This window comes from Anas acuta, chromosome 1 (genome assembly GCF_963932015.1).
Source record: "Anas acuta chromosome 1, bAnaAcu1.1, whole genome shotgun sequence".
Taxonomy (NCBI): domain Eukaryota; kingdom Metazoa; phylum Chordata; class Aves; order Anseriformes; family Anatidae; genus Anas; species Anas acuta.
The window spans coordinates 106,494,131-106,517,152 of NC_088979.1; the positions used below are offsets into that span (position 1 = coordinate 106,494,131).

The 23,022-nt window shown below is 36.9% G+C and overlaps 1 protein-coding gene across 1 annotated transcript; it reads right to left on the reverse strand.

The window, feature by feature from the left end:
- Positions 1 to 2,940: 2,940 nt before the first annotated feature.
- Positions 2,941 to 4,479, reverse strand: LOC137857495 (inositol 1,4,5-trisphosphate receptor-interacting protein-like 1). Its single transcript, XM_068684481.1, has one exon. It carries the CDS (start codon positions 4,477 to 4,479, stop codon positions 3,454 to 3,456), a length of 1,026 nt encoding a protein of 341 aa, XP_068540582.1. The 3' UTR covers positions 2,941 to 3,453.
- Positions 4,480 to 23,022: the final 18,543 nt, after the last annotated feature.

Here is a 23,022-nt window from a genome sequence, read left to right on the forward strand (position 1 = left end):
ACATAAATAATGTTTCCTTAGGTATCCTTCTTAATTTGCTTTTTCATAACATGCAGTCTTTATACGCGAGATCTGATTTAAGTTCTCTGCCTCGATTGAGGCATCTCAAACCCCTGTTTCCAACCTGCAAATGCCTTACCCTGTCTGCTGTTCCAGGCTTTGTAGAAAAGACACAGATTCTCTTGCTGTCATTTTTTTCCAGAAAGGATAGAGTGCACTTGGGGTCAGAAAGCTATGGGTAAGGATATCAAGAAGTTCTCCAAGGTTTAATATTCTGCTCCAGTGCCTTTTGAAGATTTTGTACTAAGTAACCTATGAATAAAATACCAATACTATTACTGGATCTCAGGGGAACTAGAAAGCGCCACCATTCCAGATGAGTTCACACATATTTACTTTTTTCTTCCTTCTCTTAGTGTGCTAATTTTGTCAACAAAAATAAAAATTTAAACATAGTACATGGTTATCAAAGCAGAATATTGAATGCAAGACAAGGAAGCTCATTTTGTTAACATTGGAGTTACTGCTCTAATTGATCTGTTATTTATTAAAAAAAAAGTAAAGGAAATACAACTACTGTTTTTGCAGTTCTGCTCTATGAGCAAAGAGATGCTTAAAGTGCATGTTCTCATGGGATTTAGGCATTAGTAGCTCAGAATGAAGTTACTCAGCCTTCACGGGACTCAGACCTCTGTGCCAAGCAGAAGTGGACTACTTTGCAGTGTCTAATAAGAGGCACCCACGCATTTTAAATGCTCAAGGGCCTGAAGGAAGTGACTGATGAGGACCCCACCTTTAGCCTTCAACATTTCACAAGCCATTAGAATAGCAGTGGTGTAGCAACAACATAGCAAAGCTCCATATGCAACTCTCTGGAAGTGAAAGCAATTTTATTTCAAAAGAAAACTGTTTTTACTCAGTCTCTCTTACACCAGTGGGCATGTGTCTGAGTGGTCCTAGCAGCTAGGTTTCAAAGGAAGGATGGTGGCTATTGATTTTTTTTCCTTGATTGTTCTGAGGTTGGTGACCGGGTGCTAGCTTTGAATGTCTTTCTTGCTCTTTCAGAGTTGACAGTGAAAAAGTAGGAAAAGTCTAATCTTTCTAATTTCCCCACTGTTGACATAAGTACAGACATGAGGCTTGGTAAAGGAGCACAACTGGGTATCCAAATGCTGCTACAAATGGTAGTGCAAATATAACATGAGACTGCACTACTGGTGTGGATGGCAGTAGGTGCAATGAAGGCAGAATCACTGAAATCAAAAATAAATAAATAAATACTCCGAGTGCATAAAACATTGATATTATTTCTTGGATGTTTCCCTTTCTGTCTCCTAATATTCAGCATGCGTGTCTTCTTAGGATCTCTCACAGCCAACTTAAAAAGTCACTAAAAGTTTACTTTCAACCCTTTCAGCTCTCTCTTTTTCTTTTTTCTTTTTTTCTTTTTTTCCCAGAACATCATTTTTTCTCTATGAAGTGGTGCCTTGCCCAACTGAAGTGTTCAGAAAAATGTGCTGATTTCAAAAGGAAAAAAAAAAAGCATTTCAATCATGCTGAATTTTTTCCTCATTTTTAGAAAGTAGTTTGTTGATTTATTACTTAAAAGTTTTACAAATTTATGAAAAACATTTTTTTTATTATTATTTTTTTATTTTATTTAAGCCGTGAAGAGCTGTAAAGTGAGATGAAATTTTAAAATCTTTGTTGTTGTTTATTTTAAGGTACTATCACATTTTTCTCTTCAGGAAATTTCCAATAAAATTGAAAAAAAGATCTCCTTCTCAGCTCTACTTATTCACTGTTGTGTTACCAATTTTGATCCAAACTGACAGGTAGGCATAACAGGCTGGGCTTTGTGAATTTATATGTTAAGTCAGGACATACGGATGTGGTCTTCTGGTGTCTTTTCAAGGAGCTTATATACAAAATTTGGATTCCTATGGAACCAATAAAGCAACAGCTACCCAGGTAAGTAACTATAATGCAATTAATTTTTTATTTTCATTTTATTTTTATTTTTTTTTCAGAAAGACAAAGGAATTACTTGTGTGAATAATAACATCAGTGCAATATCATGCACTTTGTTAGGGATTTGAATGCACACAAGTCAAAAGTTAAGAATTATGATTACTGCTATAACAGGAAGTCAAACGTGTCACATATAAATGTATTTTAATTGTAGAGCAGAGTGAACTTTGGATGGTTTTCCTTGATGGCATAATCTCAACATAAAAAATAAATTCACCAAAGCTTTTTGTGTCTCTTCTTTGCCTGCTTTATGGGCCAAATCTTTAAAGCTATGGAAATTTCTGCCAATTTCAAACATATCAGAATTTGCTTACTGTAAACACATACATACTAAACTTTTACTTGCATAGCCCCTATTTGCATGCCACAGAACAAGAACATTTCATGTTCTCCCTTGATATTTCTTCAAAAAACAAACCATATGAATACACAAAATAAAAATAGCTTCTAGTGATCACTCCACACTAAGACCTGAATTATATGAAGTTGTTTCATGCAAAGCTTATGCTGCTACAACTGAAGAACCTGAACTTTGAGATCTATGCATATAGAAACCACTCAGATTTATCAGCGTTAATTACATTAATACATACCTTGCAAGGAAGCAAAATCTATACATGTGCATTGCTGGAAACAAAACCAAAAACAAAAACAAATAAACAAACAAAAAACAACACACACACACACACAAAAAAAAAAACAGAACATTTTTTTATAAGTTAGATTAGATATTTAATGAGTTAAATCTAGTCCCAAATACACATAAACATCATCAGGTTTAAGCATGATATATTAAAATCAGTAGCACTACTCGGCACACAGTTAGTTAATGCAAGTAGTTAGGTATGAGAAGCTTGCCTTTTGGGGAGTGAAGCTGCAACTCAGAGCAAAAAAAGTACGAACTGCCTCTTTATTTTATGTTTATTTTTATTTTTAATTTTAGTTTAGGGTATATATAAAAAAAGTTTGAAACCCATGATATTTTGTTAAAGAATAAAACAGCACAAAGATCAAACGTTTTAAACGTTTTGTTTACATGCTTGTACTATGCTGCCTGAAGATGAATGTGGTTATATCAGCTTGCAGTGTACACGTCATGACAAGATACTGTGATTTCAGTATTGATCTTTAAAGAAAATATCAGCGAGTCTGTGTTAAAAGTCCAAGTTGGTCAACCAAGATTTCTAAGATTTCTAATTTTACACTTTTTTTCCAGGGCTGTGGCTGTCAGGTGGTGAATCACAGCCATCCTCAGGGCGTGGGGGGAAAAGCCTTTGCTCACCAGCATACGGGCGCGGGGCTGCAGATGTTTGAGGTGGAAGCTGTGGGGTCGGGCATGCCTGGCCGTGTGCCCGACAGACTGCATCTCTGCCACAGCGCAGCTCTTTGGCGGCGCCGTGCTGCTGGTGAAGCTGGCCGCGGCTACTCCAGGCTCAGGAAGGAGTCCGAGTCGTCTAGCCGCACCCCAAGCGTGATCTCAATGGAGAGGGTGCTCTGGGAGGCGTTGGCCAGCCTGATCTTGCAGGAGCGGCGGGAGGGCAGCACCGTCAGGCGGCAGTGGCGCGACTGCGGCAGAAGCTCCCAGGCTGCTTTCACCAAGGCCTGGAACCAGCGAGTGGTTTCCTCCACATCCAGGTAGGAGCCGCTGCAGAGGGTGCGCAGCAGGCTGGGCTCCTGTCTGCTCCTCAGCTCGTGCTCGGGGTGGTGGAGGAAGCACAGCATGTCCCCCACCAGCCACTCCCTCGCGCAGGCGCACTCCAGCTCCACGCGCAGGCCGGGCTTCCTCGCTGGCGTCTCCCCCTCGGCGCCCAGCTCCGGGTGGAAGGCGTGCCCGGGGGGAGGCCTCAGGGGCACGAGCAGGCGGTAGAGGACGTTGTCCTGCCGGGTACTCCCGTCTTCGGAGAAGCAGCCCACACCGATGGCCGGCTGCAGCCGTGGCTTGAAGAGAGATTCCCCGGAGAGTCTTTGGCAGGCACCAAGAAGCTTGTCCACCAGCTCCTCCACCACCTTGCACTTGTCGGCCATGTGCGGCGCCGGCCACTGGGTGCGATTGGCCCAAACCCTGCCCAGATCCCGGGTGTCATCGGTGTTGGTGTTGTCTTTGTCCTTCTTCTTCCTTGGGTAGCTGCCCTGCTTGCTTCTGCTGCGGAGCCCAAGTCTCCATTTCCTGAGCCACCGGCAGAGGCCGAAGAGCAGGACAAGGAGGTCAATAAAGGTCCAGAGCTGCCACTGCTGCAAGGCAGTGAAGAGCAGGGCTCCCAAGGCCACCCCGCTCTGCTCCTGGCTCCTCTCCTCCATCTCATGCAGCAGCCGAGCCATGCCTTCAATCAGCTGCTCCGCATGCTGCTGCATTCGCTCATTTGCATCCGCATCCACTTGATCATCCACGAGCCATGGCTTCTGGGCAATGCCCAGCACAGCCAGGGCGAGGAAGATCAGCCGAGCCATGGCTTGCAGGAGGTGCAAACTGCACACACCGACGGCCAAGGCCAAAGTGTGGTGGCGCTGCTGCTGCTGGCCCTGATGACAGCTCCCCCGCTGTGACTCATCCTCTGTGCTGTCACAGGCACCACAGCCGCATCACACCAATCCCCCTTCTCTCACCTCCTCACCTCTTTGCCTCTCCTCTCCCCGGATCATTTATAAAAACTTTGAAGGTAATAGGCCCTAAATTGGAGCCCTGTAGAACCACACTAGTGACTTTTCTCCATCCTGTTTTAAGTCCACTTGAGCCTGGCCTATCTGTCAATTGCTCACCCTGTTATCCCATAATGTTTCTTTCAACAAGTTAGCCATTTAAACACAGAGGCATTGTGTGTGTATATATATTAATATTAATTATTATTATTATTATTATTATATGTTATGTTATCTAATATCTAATATCTATAATATATGTATCATATATTATATATTATATATTAATAATAATATAAAATTATTGCTATTATTATTATTATTATTATTATTATTATTATTATTATTATTATTATTATTATTATTATTATTATTATTATTATTATTATTATTATTATTATTAATTTCCTGGCATTTTCAGTAAAGATATCTGCTTTTTCTTCAGGTAAGGTAGTAGTCAAGATGTTTTTGTTTCCAGCATCTTAAACAGCATCTCTTGGTTCCCTTATTTTAATAGGAATGCTCAAAATAACTTGGTACTGGGAGTATGTCCTGTGAAGTAGGTGCTCCTCATCCAGGGTTGGTATTATAGAGACGGAAGTGATGGGATTGTGTGTGCCTTTCCTCAGGTTATATAAAAGAAAAAAGCAACTCATGTTGTATACTGCATGATTCATTAAGTGTGTCTTGAGAATACCTTTGACAGGAAGGAGATGAGATGAAACTTTGTTTTGATCATTGGGAAATCTCAACATTAAAAATGCATCATGAAGTATAGTCAAATGTATAGTTAGCACTTTGAAAAACTCAGCATTGGACATATGTACATGAATCTGGATAGCATCATGAACTTGGTGATCAAACCTCTTGTTGGATATAGCTCATAATACTACAACTAATACTGTTAACTAAAATAAATAAATAAATAAAACACAGAAATAATAAAATATTCTGTTTTTGAGAGAAAAATTAACCTGTGGAAAACTATATGACAACATGGTCAGTCATAAGGCACACTGGCAGTACACTTTAGACTCTGTTTGTAGACATAGTCAAAACCAGGCATCCAGTCACTCTGTGTAATCCTCTGCTTTAGGTATGGACTCTAGCAGCATACAGAAGTGATAAATTTTACAGAGGAATTTGAATTAAAAGGAAGTATGTTTTTCACATAAGTTTTAAGTGTAGCGGTTGGTCTGTAAACTGGAATATTCTATTATGTTTTGGTTTTACGGAAACATTTTTAAGGGCTTTACCACTGCTGTTCTTACCTTTCTAAATCCTGAGTGTGTTCCTGGCTCCCAAATTCACATACTATTCCTCAAAGACCATATTTTTAAGCATACTGGCACAAGCCATATTTTAAAGCTTCTCATGAAGAAATTAATTTCTCTACACTCTCTACTATTCCATATTGAAGGGCATCATTATGTTGGTTTCACATGCAGTGAGCTTTAAAAAATTATCACAATGATATGCTAGATCAGTCTGGCACCTCTGAAAGATGTTGCCTAGTGTCAGTAGAGGAGGAACCATAGGCAGCTGGAGGGCTTGTTCCGGCACAGACATTGAGATGCAGTGCATGAAGGATGGAGTTTAGCTGTTGAAGAGAAACCGTCAGAGCAAGTAAAATGATGACGTGTCATCAGAGCTGAAGCAGCTGCAGATGGGATAATCCAAGAAGACAATACATATGCTGAGGCAAGAGCAGTTGTCAATAGGGACAGCTTGTCTGGTTATTTGGGTGCCAATTCTATAGCATGTATTTGCTTGTGTACTGCATCAATGAAGGCAGTCACTTGACAGTCAGGCAGCTTATTTGGGAAGTTCAGTGTTACCTGTCTTAATCATTTGTTAGGAGAAAGAGATAAAATGCTGCAGGCAATGTGAACTGAAGAAAAAAAAAACCAAAACAACAACACAAAACAAAACAAAACAACAAAACAAAAATAAATGCACAAGAAACAATGTCAAACTAATCATATTTTCAGATTTCTTTTGAAATTTGGGTTGCCAAAGACAGGTCTTGTTAAAATAAATCCAGACAGCTAGATATGACTCCCTGTCCCCTAACATTGGTATGTTCATAAACAGTCATATTTTTCAGATTCCTATTGAAAGAAAAGAAAAGAAAAAAAAAAGACAAATAACATCTGTAAAAAAGCTGATGAACTATAGACATCTTTCAGAACTGATAGAAAAAAACAAGCTAAGTATGATTGTGAGGAGAGGAACAAAGGGAAGCTTATTGGTGTTTATCTGTGAGTGAGTTACTTTCCTAAATCAATAGACAGCGTAGAAGTCTAAATAGAAAAGAACCCTGTTTAATACTTGCATCATCTTTACCTCTCTGTATGGCCTTTCTCTGTCAGCCCCCTACTCTTTCTGCTCTCCCAAGATGTATTTTCACAATAGCTCTTTCTTTTTTTTTGTCTTTTCTTTTAAAATTCTCCTTTTTTTTTGGATCATGGGTCCTGTTTGTCTGTCTAATCTAAGTTACCTCATGTAAGCTTAATATTCACCATGAATCTGCTCTTTGGAAATAATTGTATTGCCATATACTTGTAAAGTGTAGATTTTTCTTAATACTATTCTGTCATGAATGGGTTTGTTGACCCCGTTTTCCTGCACAGTAGGAATGAAGGATTTGCTTTCCAGAACGATATGAAGAGCAAGCACCTTTATGGATATCTGCATTTTTTGCCCTACATATGTTGTGGTTTTTGTTCTCTGTCTGGAAACAGTATATAGCAATATCACTTACTTCATTTTACAAATCCCATCACTGTGGATATGAAGGCTAGAACTGCTGCCACAGAAAAAGTTATGAGTTCCAAAAATTAAACCTCTATGTTAAAACATATACAGCAGGAAGGTAGGGGAGGTGATATCATTCCTCATTTTTACAATAATACAAAAGAACTCTAATCAAGGACTGAATGGCAAAAGGTGAGGAGCAATCACAGGCAAAAATTGCGAAAAAGGCATTTGGCTACTAGCTTCCTCATGAGCACTCACAAAGACCAACTACACTCCAATCTGAAAAATTCTTTCTTGGAGCATCTGAGGGTACTGTTTAGGAAGAAAGAGAATGTTTCATAATGTTGATTTGTGGACTTAGATTAAAAAACAGGTAAAAATCCTCTGGTTGCTCAAAAAACACACAAGAAGAATTTCACCTAGCTTTTCCTGAAGTGACCATGCATGTATTATTAACTGAAATGGAGTATAAAATATAAAACATTAGTCCAAAGCAAGTTTCTTTAAATAACTTCTTCACAAATGCCAGTTAGGAGGTATAATGGTAGCTGAGTGACAACCTTTGCTATGGCATTCAGCGACAGGAACAAAATTCAGTAAACTGTGGCACCTCCAGCATGGCAATATTGCAGTTATTCAGAGTTACACATTTTGTTTTTCTAGTACAAGCTGTTTCTCTGTAACTAGTCAAAGAGCAAACAAATATCTGCACACTCTATGTCACTCATTTAATTTGTTATGAATGTAGAATACCTCATCAGGAATGTGAATACATAACTAATGAAAACATTAGCTATCATTGAGGGATTTCAAACACACAGCTTGTAGAAATGTTCCATCTGATTGTTTAGAGGCAAATGTGAAAAAGGTAAAGATGCTGTAAAAGTTGTGAAAAAAATAAACTAGTGAGAATATGAGAAGCAAAAAAGGAAATATTGACAAGACCTATAAATAGATAACAAAGAACAAAGACATTTATAATTTCATTTGTATACGTGTATAGGAGTTAGACTGAGGCATTCTTTTATTGTAGAATGAAGACCTAAGATTCATAGGACCATGCACTGGCAGTAAATAACAGTAATTCAAAGAATAAAATAAATTTGTCATTCTGTAGTGCACTATTAAATGTTACTGCATCTACTCCACTTTACATTACCTCTAAAAAACATGCAGGGAGGAACTATGATAGCTAAGACACTAAAAAAAAGACCCCAAATTTCCAGGTGTCATACAAGAGTAGGAACCTAACAGCCACTGTAGGGAAAATAGCATTTAATATTGTGGTCAAACAAGTCACTCTCCTCCACAATTAAGACAATATTTCTGGTCTCTTTACACAACTACTGGCAAGAACTAAAAGTAAACAAATGAGCTTGTGATTTAACACAATGACTTGTCTCCATCTGAGAAGAATTTAGAAAGCAAAGCAATAGACAAGTTATTATTTATTTTTTTATTTTTTTATTTTTTCCCCCATACCAATAATCCTTGATTTGTTGTTGGATTTGATCATTAAATGTTTTCATGTAAAACCATAGAGTTGGTGGTAGCAGTTTCACTTGGTTTTGGAAGAAGGTTTTCTGACAGCTCAGCATCAGAACTGCACATAGGATTGAGAATTACAGCATTTGCATGAGAAAGAGTTCGAAGTTCAACCTCCAAATGATCCTACAGTGGTTTCAAAGGGTCTGAAGAAAAGGAATACCACACAGGAGTAATTATCTGTACCCTTTAGAGATACCTGTCATATAGCTAAGTACTTAAATAAGTTCTAAGTCCTCAGATAGTTGACTTGTATAGTAGAGGGAAATATATGACATCTCAGTGACAAAAATTAATTAAGATCCCATTTCACAGCTATAACAACTGCAGCCTTTGACATTACTGCTTTGCTAATATCTACAGGGAAGGAACTAGTTAATCAAGAGGAAAAAGTCGTCTACACCCATCTACATCTAAACTTGCAGATGAAACTTAAATGCTAAAATATTCCAGGACCTGGTTCATTTATCGCATTAAGGGAGTGGTTTTTTTTGTTTGTTTTTTTTTTTTTTTTTAATTTAAAGCTTAAATGCTAAACTGGAATCTGTTGCTTAGTCCATTAAAACTCTAATTTACTCCAATTATGTAATTTATTCAGTTGTCTTTCCTAGGGCATCTTTATCAATTAGGACACACCTACTAATATTGTAATGTTTGGGAATTATAGCAAGATACCTTTTTGAGAGAAATGAAATATTAGTCCAGTACATAATTGCAAGTTCCCATTTCTCAAATCAGATTGCAAGTGCAAGGTACCAGCATTGTCTTCATTTTTATTCCTGTACCCGCTTGTACTCTTGCTTTTTCTAAGTCACTGGTTCACTGAAAGGTTAAGTACTCCATGAAAATTGAAACAGCTACAGTAGGAAGAAACAAGAGCATCACTGACCCAGGTCAGCTTATAGATACTTTGGGAGATGTAAATTGAGCTCACTTCAGTCAAGGAAAGAAATCAAGACCTACTTCTCAAACCCTGTGCCGGCCCTTCAAAGCACAGCCTGGTAAAACAACTGGCGTAAATCCAGATTTTGGGAAGTGGGAAAGGAGAAGCAGGGATACTTTGCTGCCTTCCCAACAGCTGTGATCTATGCAGTGTGGCATGCCTATACAACCACTTGGACCACAGCTACTGAGCCTTTTCTTTGAAATAAAAAGATGTGACCTCTGGCTTCATTTTTGAATGAGATGCCTTAGACAACTTTTTCCAGGAAAAAGTTTTAGGGCAGAAAAGGATTTCCTCTCTCACTACTGCATAAGAAATCTTTGATGATCTTGCAAATTGTAGGATGGCTGTTTAAAATAATCCTTTAATAGGGAATTTTTAGTTATTTTAGGGGTCTGTTAAACCCAGAGTTATAAATTTTGCTAGAGAATAAGTAGCTTCAAACCCAGGTCCTGTGTTTAAATTAGATTTGGCTTTGAGTTTAAGTTCATATTACCTTACCTCTACATGTACAACTGGCTGCACAGAGGTGATCAGGCACAGGCTTTGGCTGATTTTGGGACCACAGCAGGGGATGAAGCCAAGCTCTTCTCAGCTCCCAGGGCACATGTCAAAGAACATCTTCTTGTAGTGCAGACACTTTGAGCGCATGCACTGTCAGCCCAAGCGTGATGTTATATATCAGTCTGTACTTTGTACGGACATGTGGCTGATGTCAGCAGACAAGTTGTTGCATGCTCTTTCTTCAAGAAATCTGAAGTGCCAACATGTTCAACAGGAAAAGTAGGAAGCTTGAATTCAAACTATTCTGGAAATCCTTTGGGTTTATAGTATCCAAGCACTGGCTACTGAGGCTAGGCAATGCTGTTACATCATCACAGAGTGCATATGGTTTAGCAAATGCACGGGTGGTTAGATGCCAGGATATCTCAATTCCCCTGTGGTCTTGTGCCCAATGGAGTAACTTTCAGTAAACAAGCAAGATGAGTAAGAGCCTTGTTGGTGAAATACATAGCATGTTCATGTGAGGCAAAGCCAGCTTTCTTCATCATGGAGGAGTGAGAGGCCATAATTCTAAACATTACCCTAATCTGCTGAGCAGTTTTGGTACAATGCTATGAGAAATGTTGCTATATTAAACACAGCTGACTCTAAAGTGTCAGTTTCCAGAAGCTGAAGGATCCAGCAATTTTTACTTTTTTTTTTTTTTTTTTTCCCTTGACATGATGTTTTCTTCCTTGGTCATGGAGAGAAGTAAATACAGATAATTCAAAGTAAATAGATAAACATTTTTTGAAGATCCTCCCTGTGTCTTAGCATACGGAGCTGAACAAAGTATGACATGATATTTGTATTTCAAATATCCTGAAACACAATAATTAGCTGTTTGCAAGCCCAAAACATAGCTATGATGATCCAAAAGCTGCTATGCTGACTTAGTCAAAACTAGGTAATTCAGCCTCAGCAGACTACCTAGAAAAATTTGGTTATAACTATGATCTCAGGTTAGAGATCAATTATCCTATTTAAAAAATAACATGCAAAAATCTTTGGGATTATATCAGAATGATAAAATATTCTATTTTTCTCTCATCTTTTGTTACTGCCCTTTAAATGATTCATTTCTTTGGTCCAGTGGGTCGCTTCTTTTTGAATTATTGCACTATTTTCTTAAAGTATCCCAGACATTTGTGACTGACCCTGTAGTAGAGAACAGTAAGTCCTTGACTAGAATTTAAAATCAAGCTAATCTTTTAGGTGGAATTCCCTTTAATGTTCGAATTGAATTTTCCATTTAATCTCATTCTTGCTCTTACATTTTGTTTGAATTTTGAATTTCATAATGATAAGCTGGAAGAATCCATCCATCTCTACATGTAGCTTTTATCATCTGTTAGTGCTATGCAGTAAAATGTTTTCCTGAAACCATATTTGAAGTGCATTTGAAGCATAAAACCTGAACTGAAAATAACAATTCTTTTGATGATAAAATATAGTTTTAATGTAGAAAGAAGGTGAAGAAAGTGAAGAAGAAGGTGAAGAAGAAGAGATGAAAAAAAAAAAGAGAGAGAGAGAGAAAGAGAGAGGAAAAAGGAAAAAGAAAAGAATAAAAGAAAAAGGGGAAGGGGAGGGGGAAGAGTAAGGGGAAGGGGAAGGGGAAGGGGAAAGGGGAGGGATTTCAAGTCACAGAGAAGGAAAGATAGTAAAAAAACCTAACTCCAAGTACAAAACCATTTCAGAAGAGTTTGAGAAACTTCTAAAATCAAGAATATATTTGCATGTTTCAAAACATATGCAAATTTACAGTTATACACCAAATGGTAGAATCTTTCCTTTTTAGAAACATATCTTATTTCCATCATTATGTAAGAAATAGTTTGCAAAAATGGTTATGATGGAGCATCACAGCTGCTCAGTTCAAAATAGAAATCTAACACATGTCCACCTGAAACATTTTCTTCCCACATCCCTCTCCTGCCACAATTCACAGAGCACAGTATTTGTATACAGCAGTCATTAAAAACTCACATAGAAAGTATGTAATTTATATCTTGCAAATACCGTTATTTATCACTCTTTTATTGTGTTTGGTCCCAATTCATAACACAGGTTTTGATTTTCATTTGATACTTTTACTTTGTTCAGTTTTCCTTTGCAATAAAGTAATCTGAAGGACAATTTCAATGGAACAGATCATGATGAATGTCTATTTTTTGTACAGTTGTAACATTGAAGGGCAGCAGTATTTCACAGCAACAAAACTAAACAAAACACTTTCCTGTTTTTTTCTCTTAAAATCATTATGTTTCTTAGGTTATTTACATTTAGAGGAGGAACAATTGTTCGAACAATTGACACAATTATTTGATTGGCTGCTGATAGGGAGCAACAAATCTGAATCTCCCAAACATATTCAAGCTGATAGCATTGCACTACAGGGAACTGAGAAAAAAATATTGTACAGAAAAAAAAACACCACCATAAGATAGAGGATATTTCAGAGTCCAACATTAATCAGCCAGGAGGAAGTATCTTTTTGTTGTACCTTATTACAGTGTACTGAATATACTTAGGAGAGAAACTTATTTGTTTGCAAAAGTCCTTGTGGTTTCAAGTTGTATGAAAAAAAGCATCTCTTGCCATTATATATTTAGTCTGACTGCTAGTAAACTCTTACTCTAAACTCTGAATTTTCATCCTCTGTTCTCAAGCTGATAACACAATGACACTGTGGGGGTAAAAAAAGAGTGTCACATATGCCAGGTGGCAACCAGGAGTTATACAGTAGTTTGGATAGAAGAAGGCTGCTAGAATTAACTGATATATGAAACTGGATATATGAATTTGATGTTTATTTTTCAGTACATACATGTATGTTCCCTGATCAATCACACTCTTCAATGATTACTGCTAAAGAAAAACTTAAAACACAATTTTCTCAAACATTTGTTATTAGCTTTGTTTGGAAATATTCATTCCAGTAACCTTGTTTGTTGGGATTCTTGCAGGGAAAAATGACACTTGGGATGCAAAAATAATCAAAGTGACTTCAGTTAAAACTTTAGTAAGTGATTGCAGAATGCTTTTATTAGCATTCAATAGTTCAACTAGAAAGGGAAATCTAATTTCCATACAAAAGTCTTTCAGATGAAATAACAAATGAAAGTCAATACTAAAAAAGAAGATGCATTTTTTTTTTTAATTAAAATAGTATTGTGTAATCAAAGCTGAATTCCTTCTTTTGGGCAAAGAAAGGTTTCAATTGTTTAATATCAGCATAATTCTGCATTTATGTAATTATTATTTCAAAATTATTAGCTTCTATGTGAGAAGAATAGTTAAGTATTATTATCATTAACAGCTTTATATATAAAATGTATTGTTTTTAAAAATAAATGAAAAAGGAAAATTAAATTTACCACTTATTTTCATGACCAATTGGTTGAATTTTACTTGTTATTCTCTTCTGGATGACATATTCTAATTATCTAGCAATAAATACTCATTACTAAATTACAAACAATACATGTATGTAGTACAAAAATCAGTATTTATCAATGGTGACAGAGTCATAGGTAAAACAAAACTGCCTTCAAAATATCAAATGAAAGATTGTTAATGATATCTTAGATGTTACATTGTGCAAACTTACATTGCAAACGTGTATTTCCACTTTTGATTTCCAGTAATAAAATTCACCAATGCATGACTTATAACAAGTAATATAATTTAGCCATTAAAGATCTCTATTTTTTTTCTCCACCATTATGAAAACATACTTTGTTTTCTTGTCCTTAAGTGTGTGTGTTTACTTACCCCCCTTTTGTTGCATGTTTATTGAAAAACAAATCTGAATTTTGTCTATGAGGGTGAAGGGACTGAAAGGAAAAACGAAGTGTAACAGGGAAGGTTGACTTCAAGTAATTCACTGGAAACAACTGGTATAACTAAATAAGTCTTTATCTTTGGTTTAGGAGTCATGGGATATATTTATTCTCTTATTGTTGTAGGGAAGAGATTCACCCAAACAACTATTACATCAAGTTGAACTAGGAGATGGCTAACAACACTAGAAATAAGACTGTTATTCAAGATCTAGATTGAAGTGCATGTACACCAGATTCCCATTTCCATTATTCAGCCATTCAGTGCCTTCCCTTACATCTTATTCTCTTTCATAGCTAGAAAAATAAGCAAGACCAGCAAACCAAAAAAATAAGTATGAAAGACCTTCTTCTGTGAAAGGTCTTGGTACACTAGAACCTCCCTCCCCGCTGGTGTGAAAGAGGCTATGGCATGATGAAGTCATTCTAAGCTTGTGGTTCAGGGTTATTTAAGGCTGGCCTCAGTTTGACCTAATATCAATGTAGATTTCTGCTATGAATATGCTGTAGGAAAAATAATAAGAGCTGCTCAGGAAAAAATATTTGAATGGTCTGATTCCATCCTTCTCACCCGTACTGACATCGATTTCTTAATACATAAAGCTGGTCAAATTATTTCCAAATAAACCACACTAATTGAACACCTTATTAAGAATATAAATATAATGAAGAATTATTTGTGTTTTTCCCTGAACAATCCTTGACAACTCATCTTTTTTTTGTTTTTCTTTTTTTCTTTTTTTTTTTTTTTTTCTCTTTTTTTCCTCACCTGCTAAAAAGCTTCTGGCAGCTCAGAGTCTTTAAGACTACTGTTTTTCTGAGTTATTTCTCATGTACTTGTAAGGGTTGTCAGAGGAAGATTTTGACCCTTGCTATCCTATTAAACATAATTAGTCAATTCTGAGCAGCAGCAGCTACAGGTTATCTGCTTTTCAACCCTTTGCATGCCTGGTATTGTATGAGATTCACCCATAACATTCAGACTGTCATTTTCTATGTCATTATATTTAACTCAGACTAACGATGCCTTAGAAATGTTATGGAATAAAAGTCTGCAAAAATGTGATTCAAAAAGCAATGGTTATCTGGAAGGTTTGCGAAACAAAACAAAACAACAACAAAAAATAACCTAAAGCTCCCTCCTTCCTAACCAGTTTGAAACATGGGGTCACATTTACATCCTGCTATATTTATTTATTTTATCATGTTGTGATTTAATGTCAAATGCACAAGTAGTCTTAGAGCTAGAATCCTAAGGGTCCCTATCTTAGATGACTATGAAAATGTAATGTTGTGCCCAACACACTGTTTCATAGACAAACTAAAGCTGGAGTATATAGTAGGAAGTGGGCTGGTACAACAAGTAGTATTGGAGGACATCCTCTTTCCAGAGCGTGCATTAACTTGATTTGGAAACTCTCCCTACGTGAAAGAGACTAAGTTTGAATTCCTTCAAGAGGAGGAAAAGCTTCTTGACAGACATTCAGCTATGATGTCTAGGCAGGTACATAAATCTAGTGAAGGAAGACAGCAAGTCTGCTAATTCTGACCCTGTGTTAGGTGTGTAGACTGCTTTCTCAAAAGCTGTTTGACAGTGTCTTTGAACTGAAAACGCATTAGTGAATTTTGAGCAATATGCAAGTCTAGCACTGAGCTCTTTCAGCTATATCAAGTTGCTCAGAAAGGCAGATCGAAAACTTAAGGAGTGTTCATGGTGTTATAGCTAAGAAAGAGCTTGCAGGAATACATATGGATATACACACATACTGCATAATATAAGAAAAAGTCCCAGGCATTCAATTAGTGTGAGCTTCATTCCTAAGCCCAGCTCCAAGCCTGTACAAAGGAGATACAAACTTCTTTATTTATTTAAGTTGCATGTACACATACATTAAGATACATGTGCAACTGTTCTTCCAGTACCCAACTCGCAGTGACAATGGTGAGGTTCAAATTTTAGGTGCTACCAACAAAGACTGAAAAAAATTATAGGTGTTCAGTGAGCTGAAATTCCTCACTTAAGTAGTGATCCCAAATGACTTACACAACAACACTGCACTGAAGAGAGAAAAGAGAGGAAAAGAAAAATCAGGAGGAAAATACGCAGTGGTACTTCTCCTTTTGAAGAAGAAAAAAAAAATTTTTTTGACAGTTCTTTATGATGACCTAATTGGCAACTGCTCAACCAAACATCTGCTTCCCACCTTCTCAGTCCCTGGTGATGGAGGCCTTATCCCCACTGCTCTTGCCACATACACAATGACCACCACCTATCTTTACTAGATCTTTTGCCTGCCTGATCCCAACTCATCTGCTAACTAACTCTTCAATAGCAGTTTCTCTTCCTCAGTTATTTCTTCTTTCTATAAGTATAAACAGGACCCAAAAAAGTTTTTTTTGCCTCTCAAAGCATGTTTCTCCAACTATCTTCTTTTATTTCTGCTCATGACATCTGTACTCTAAAACTGTGATTCTTAGGTGACTAGCAATCCCAGAAATTATTAGAAAATACGGAAAAAATAGTCAACCTCAAGTAATACAGTTATGATATTTCTACTGTTACTTGTGGTGAAGAAGTTTTTATAACCATAAACAGAAACACCCCCAACGCATGAAAAAAAATATGCAAGCCTACATATTTCAGGTTAGCTTCCTGGTCTCTTCTGTCCATCATCCCTTCTTTTCCTCAAACATCAGCAGAATTTGTCTCCCTGTTAGGGATTCTTTCACTCCCTATGAGATGCTAGTTAACTCCAAGGTGTCAGTCACTGGACTTGTATCTGGTAAATAAAAGCTCCATGGGCTTCAGAGTGCTCTCTGAAAAGAAGCAGGCTATTCCATGTAGAAGAGATATAGGATTAGTGCTCTGAGTGTCATTTTAAAGACATAATTAACAACTGAATAAATTTTATGTTAGAAATTTTACCAAGATTAAATATGAGAAAAATTTTGATGCTAGTAGACAACCATGCTTGATTATGAAAATATAGACATTCCAATGGAAAGATTATAACACATTGTTTTTTCTTCCATAAGGCTTTTTTTTTTAAAAACTTTTTTTTTTTTTCCCATTAGACATGTGTTTACGTATTTTCAGCTTGATTTGAAGAATCCAGAATGAGATATTTCCCACAACTGAATGAAAAGCAAATAAGATTCCAGATTGAACGTTTTGCCAAAATCAATGAAAACCACACCAACCATTTCATCTTTTGGGATCACTTAGTTTGTGTCATTAGCAATCCTTAAAAGAATGGATTTTGTGTAGTACATTGGCTGTGATCCAGATAATGGAGGAATAAGAGTAGAAAATAGCTCTCTATTCAAGAATGCATTAAGCTGACTGCAGCCAAGTTCCTTGATCTTTTTGACACAGGACTGCAATTACAAAAAATTAAATTAGTTAATTAATACGTTGGTAGTTTAAATTATGCCTTTCCATAAAGCAGTTGAGACCTTATAGAAGGCAGAAGAGCCTTTTCTGCACTTATGGTTTTGATGCTAAACATCTTAATTTCTGGAACAAAGAAACAGAGTAAAAGCTTATACCTAAGCACTGAGATCAGCACTTTGAGAAAGACTGAAAACTGAACAATGTGGGCCAGCCTGCTCTAACAAGAGGCAGGGAGAAGAGCAGAAAGAAAAGCACCTGAAAGGTGTACAGGAGTTGATATTTTGTTTTCTTTCTGCTTTCAGTAGCGTATCAGTAGCACTGGTTTGTTGGATTTGGAAAGGCAATGAAGAAATGACATTATTATTATAGATCTCAATGGAGATCAAGTACTCTGCTGAGATGAAACTGTCAGAATTTGCATTGTTGGTACCTCTTGCTTAGTAGCTGTTCCAAGTCCACCTTCATAAAGAGTAGGTTGGACACATGGTATTGTGAGGGCACACAAGGTACTGCATGCAAATGCTACAACTTCCCTAGCAGGAAGAGTGGGAAGACCTGGGAAAAGGTGACATTATAATGCCAATCACAAGAGCAGTGGCTTTCCAGATCACCTAGACACATATATTCTCTGTTGTCTAACAGGGGACACAAGGACTGCTCTTCCTTCTCCTTGTGCTTTCTTTCTGCTGCTTTGACTGACAAGATGGAAAGGGTTGTCTCTGTTAATGTGGCCCCTTTGTGTAGCCATTCATTGTTGTTGCTCTGGTCAGCAGTAGAAACACTGCTTGCTCAATGTGAGGTATTACATGTCTTGTGTTTGCAATTCATGTAACAATAAAAACATCAAAAAGAAACAGATTTAAGATCTTTCTACTGAAGCTAATACCTGCTGTCCTAAATAAAGCTTGTTTTTTATTTTCTAAGCTGACTTTGTATCAAAGCTATTTTCTTAAAGTTTCTCATCCCTTGACTGGGATTCCATTTCTGCTTCACAAAGAATGAGAAGGGATCTCCTGTGTCACTGTACTGAGCTTCTGGAAATCCCGAAGCCACTTTATCTTCTTCTTCCAAAAAAGATAAAGTACTTCAACATAGAAAGAGAAGATGGACCTAAAAGAAGAATGCAAATATGCAAAAACAACCAGCAACTAAATTGTATTGGATAGATATAGTGTATTGAATAGATATAGATAGATAAATAGATATAGGATAGATAGATAAAGCAGATAACTAGTGATAGGACTAGATGGAATAGCTTCAAGTCGCATCAGGGAGGTTTAGTTTGGAAATTAGGAGACATTTCTTCATGGAAAGAGTAGTTGGGCATTGGAACAGGTTGCCCAGAGAAGTGGTGGAGTCACCATCCCTGGGGGTGTTCAAGGAAAGGTTGGACTTGGTGCTTAGGGACATGGTTTAAGGGGTGACATTGGTAGTAAGGTAATGGTTGGATCAGATGATCTTGAAGGTCTTTTCCAACCTTAATGATTCTATGATTCTATGATATCTGACATAGCATTCAGCCAGGCAGTGCTTGGATAAAGAGATTCAACGATAACAAAGAAGTCATCTCTGTTTTAACAGATATGAATAAATGATATATCAGAAAAATGAAGGAATACTTTTGCTGTTCAACCTTAGGACACAGAGAGACATTGAAAGGATGCATCATTGTACAAAAGGGTGGAAATTAGCTTTCCTATGTAACAGTTATTTATTATTATTATTATTAAAGACCTTTCTGTAGTTATATGGGCTATTATAGGCAATAGTGTATCATTGTAACTGGACTAATAATTTGGACATTTAAATTGGTAAAACATTAATTGAACTAAAAATAAATTCTCGGCTTCATACATATGGTGTGCTCCTTTTTGCATATAACTGGTTTTTGAGTGCAACACATTAGCTTATAACAACATATGTCTAAGCGTAGGGTAACTCCCTCATATACTTTCATGTTTTCTTGAATGAATTGACATTTAGATAGAACTCCTTTCTGCTATGGTTCAGCAGTTGCCAGTACTCAAGGAAGACTGTGCAATGCTAACTTAACTGCCACTGCTACTGGAACTACATAACATTGGTCTGATTGACCAAGGAAATCAATTAATTTCTGTTTCTAATTTTTTATTTTATATGCCAAGGCTTTTGGGAGGAGAAGGTTAATTTATTTTATTTTACTTTTTATTTGTAGAGATTATAAAAACAGAAGTACAAAGAGAGAAATACCACTGAAGCAAATTTGGATTTTTCAGTCAAAGTTGGTGTTTCATTCATCTGTCTGACACCAATGCATTCATTCAGCTTGCTGCTCATCCCTGTACCACTATGGAACGTGTGCAAGAACTGCACTATAAGATTTGATTGTTTTCTTCTACTTGTGGACTGACTTCATACCAAAACTACACACACAAAATTCCTTACAACAGAGTTGCTTTAAATTTTAATAAGGCTCAATGAATATATTGAATAAATTATTGAAGACGTATGGTCATCCAGGACACAATACACATTGTTAGAAAGGAGAGAGAGGGAGGTAAATAAAAGAGGGAAGTATTTACTACTAATAAAGGTGAAGTAGCAATGCCGGGTATGACAGGCAGAACCTTGGTCACAATTTCTTCTCTGACCTAAGAAATAGAATAATGTAACAAAGACAATGTATGAAGTTCACTGCAGAAAATTTTCAGACTCCAGAAAATACACTTTTCCCAGTCAATGAAGGAGATATTGACTGTCTATAGCATACATAAACACATATAAAAATTATATTTCACAGTACAGGAAATCTTTTGATCTCATTCTCCAAAGTGCCAAGTTGAATGGCACTTTAAAAATTAATAAAAAACTGTCTTTCTACTTATGCAGTGTAGGGCCAATGATGTGAGGAACATCACCAAAGAATCAGTCATTGACCTTGTATTGTCTTTATTTGGACAGGGTAGTTAGCAATATTGCTTCTAGCAAACAGTTTACTGAGCTTTACTTGCAAATGGAAGAAGGGGTGATGACAAGTGTTTATTTAAATTCCTGTAAAAAGTACTAATTAGAAACAGTTTAGTTAAATTCCTCACAACAGTGGCTGTGGAGCACTACAGGAGGTATTACAGAAAAATCACTGCATCCATACTTGGAAATTCAGTACTAACAAAGTGGCAACAGCAGGAATACCTCATTTATGTAATTTTCCTTAACCAAATTGTCCCCTTCAACACTAATCTCTGTCAGGTTCTTGGCAGCCTTAAGGAAAGGTTGATAAAAGGAAGGTATTGCAGATAAGTTTCTTTTTCTAGGGAACATTCCAAAATATCACAAAAACAAAATGATACAAAAATGCAAGGTCCTTTCCAGACCTGTTTTTCTATGATCATTAGCTGAAGAGCACTGGGAGGTTTGAACTTTGCGTTTCATGAAAAGCTGATTGAAATAAAGAGAAAAATGTGAAGATTTCAAGGAAGTTCAAGGTTCTAAGAGGAAATGATGCTCCAAGTCTTATGTTAAAAACTGGATCAGTGTATCGTCAACAATGATCACTGTGCTGTAAATCTATTCCCTTAAGACTCATCATTTTGCATTAATACAAGCAAGATACCTACCAGTTCCAGTATATCCAGGCTGGCACAGTTGTGTGTAGTGTAATAATGGCACCTGAGATACCTGGAGTAGTTTCCTAAAATATATATATATAAAAATTCAAGATTTCTAATGCTATAAAAGATCAATATATCAATATAATAGTACCTTCCCCCCCCCCCCCCCCCCAAAAAAAAAAAAAAAAAAAAAAAAAAGTTTGTCAGGGCAAACCCCTAAGGGTAAGTAAATATTGAAGAATGCATGCTGGAAGTGAATTTTGAACTCACAACATTCAATGGTTTTACATGAGACTCAATGTTACCTTTTGAGGGGAAATTTATTTGTGTTCCAACATTTCAGAAGTTTCTACAAAACACAACAGTTCCTGTTAGAAAATTGAGCATCTTTTTCCTTGGTGATGGAATAAGCTTCCTTATATCTAGCTTTGCAAATACAGGGGAATGGATTTCCCCTTCGCTGCAAATTTTTTCATGACCAGAAACATTTATTTTAGGTATAGGATTAAACCACAGAACTGGCAGTGAGCTTTCCTCTGCTAGTTAACAACAGAGATCCACAATGAAGCTATTCATTACAGAAATTAAAACATCTTATGTACAATATTCACAAAACATTTTTATTTATTTATTTTTTAAGTTCACAGAGTTTCAGAGAGGAAGACAAATATCATTTACATGTACTCTGGTTTCTGCTTGCAAACAGACTAAATGCAAGCAACAAAGGGGCTATTGACTTGTTTGGAAGATGCAGATAAAGAAGTGCAAAATTATGTGTGTTTTTCCTGGATAGAGCCACAGTAAGGAGGGGATCATGCTACAGAAAACGTGTTGAGAGTGATGCTAAGTGGGAGCAAGCATACCAGAGTCCTACTACAAATACCTTGGCAGCCTGCCATGCAAGCAGCCAATTTTGGTGGCTGCAATGAATGAAGTTGAGAAACAAGCAAACAAACAAAAGAGTCTGGATGGGAGCCAGATTAGGCCTAAGGGGCAAACAGCAGAATGCCCTTTCACAGCTGGAAACAACAGAGGAAAGTATTTACACTGGTGGGAAGGGTGGGATCCAGGCACAAAAATATCTTCCTTGTATAGTTTACTAACTTCAAAAGGCCAGTAGATCTGATTTCTAGGTGTGGCCAATCTGACAACGCAGCTATAACATGTGACTAGTGCACACACACTTACCTTGCCACAAATGAGAGTTATCTGAGAGATGTTCTGGAGCTGAGAGCATGGGGATGGGGTGGTTTTTCTTCTTGTTTTCATTGTTAGATGAACAACCGCTTGTGAAATTTGCTTGTCTCCTTCCCGGCTGGTGTACACTGTGCTTGCATTTTGTGATAGAAGAGGTTTTTGAAAAATGATTGCTAAAGTTCTATGAAACTTCCACCTCACCACATCGGGTTCATAATTATCCCTATATAATAATAATGTTCTATTAACATAGTTTTATCATTTCACTTCCTTTTTCCCTGGGGGAAAGAAAAAAAGAAAAAAGAAAAAAAAAAGAAAAAAAAACTAAATTGGCTATTATTAACAATATTAACATTTAAGTAGTACCAATTAAACTTGAAGTTCTTGCACAAAAAAAGGTGCAATTAGGCAAGGCCTCTTTGTCTCTTTGCAGCTGCTGTTTGGAGACACTTTTTTTTGAATACAGGGTGACCAGGGTAGTAATGCTTTAAGCACAGGAATTGTTATATATTTGGAATGGAACAGGGAGGAGTAAAAAAT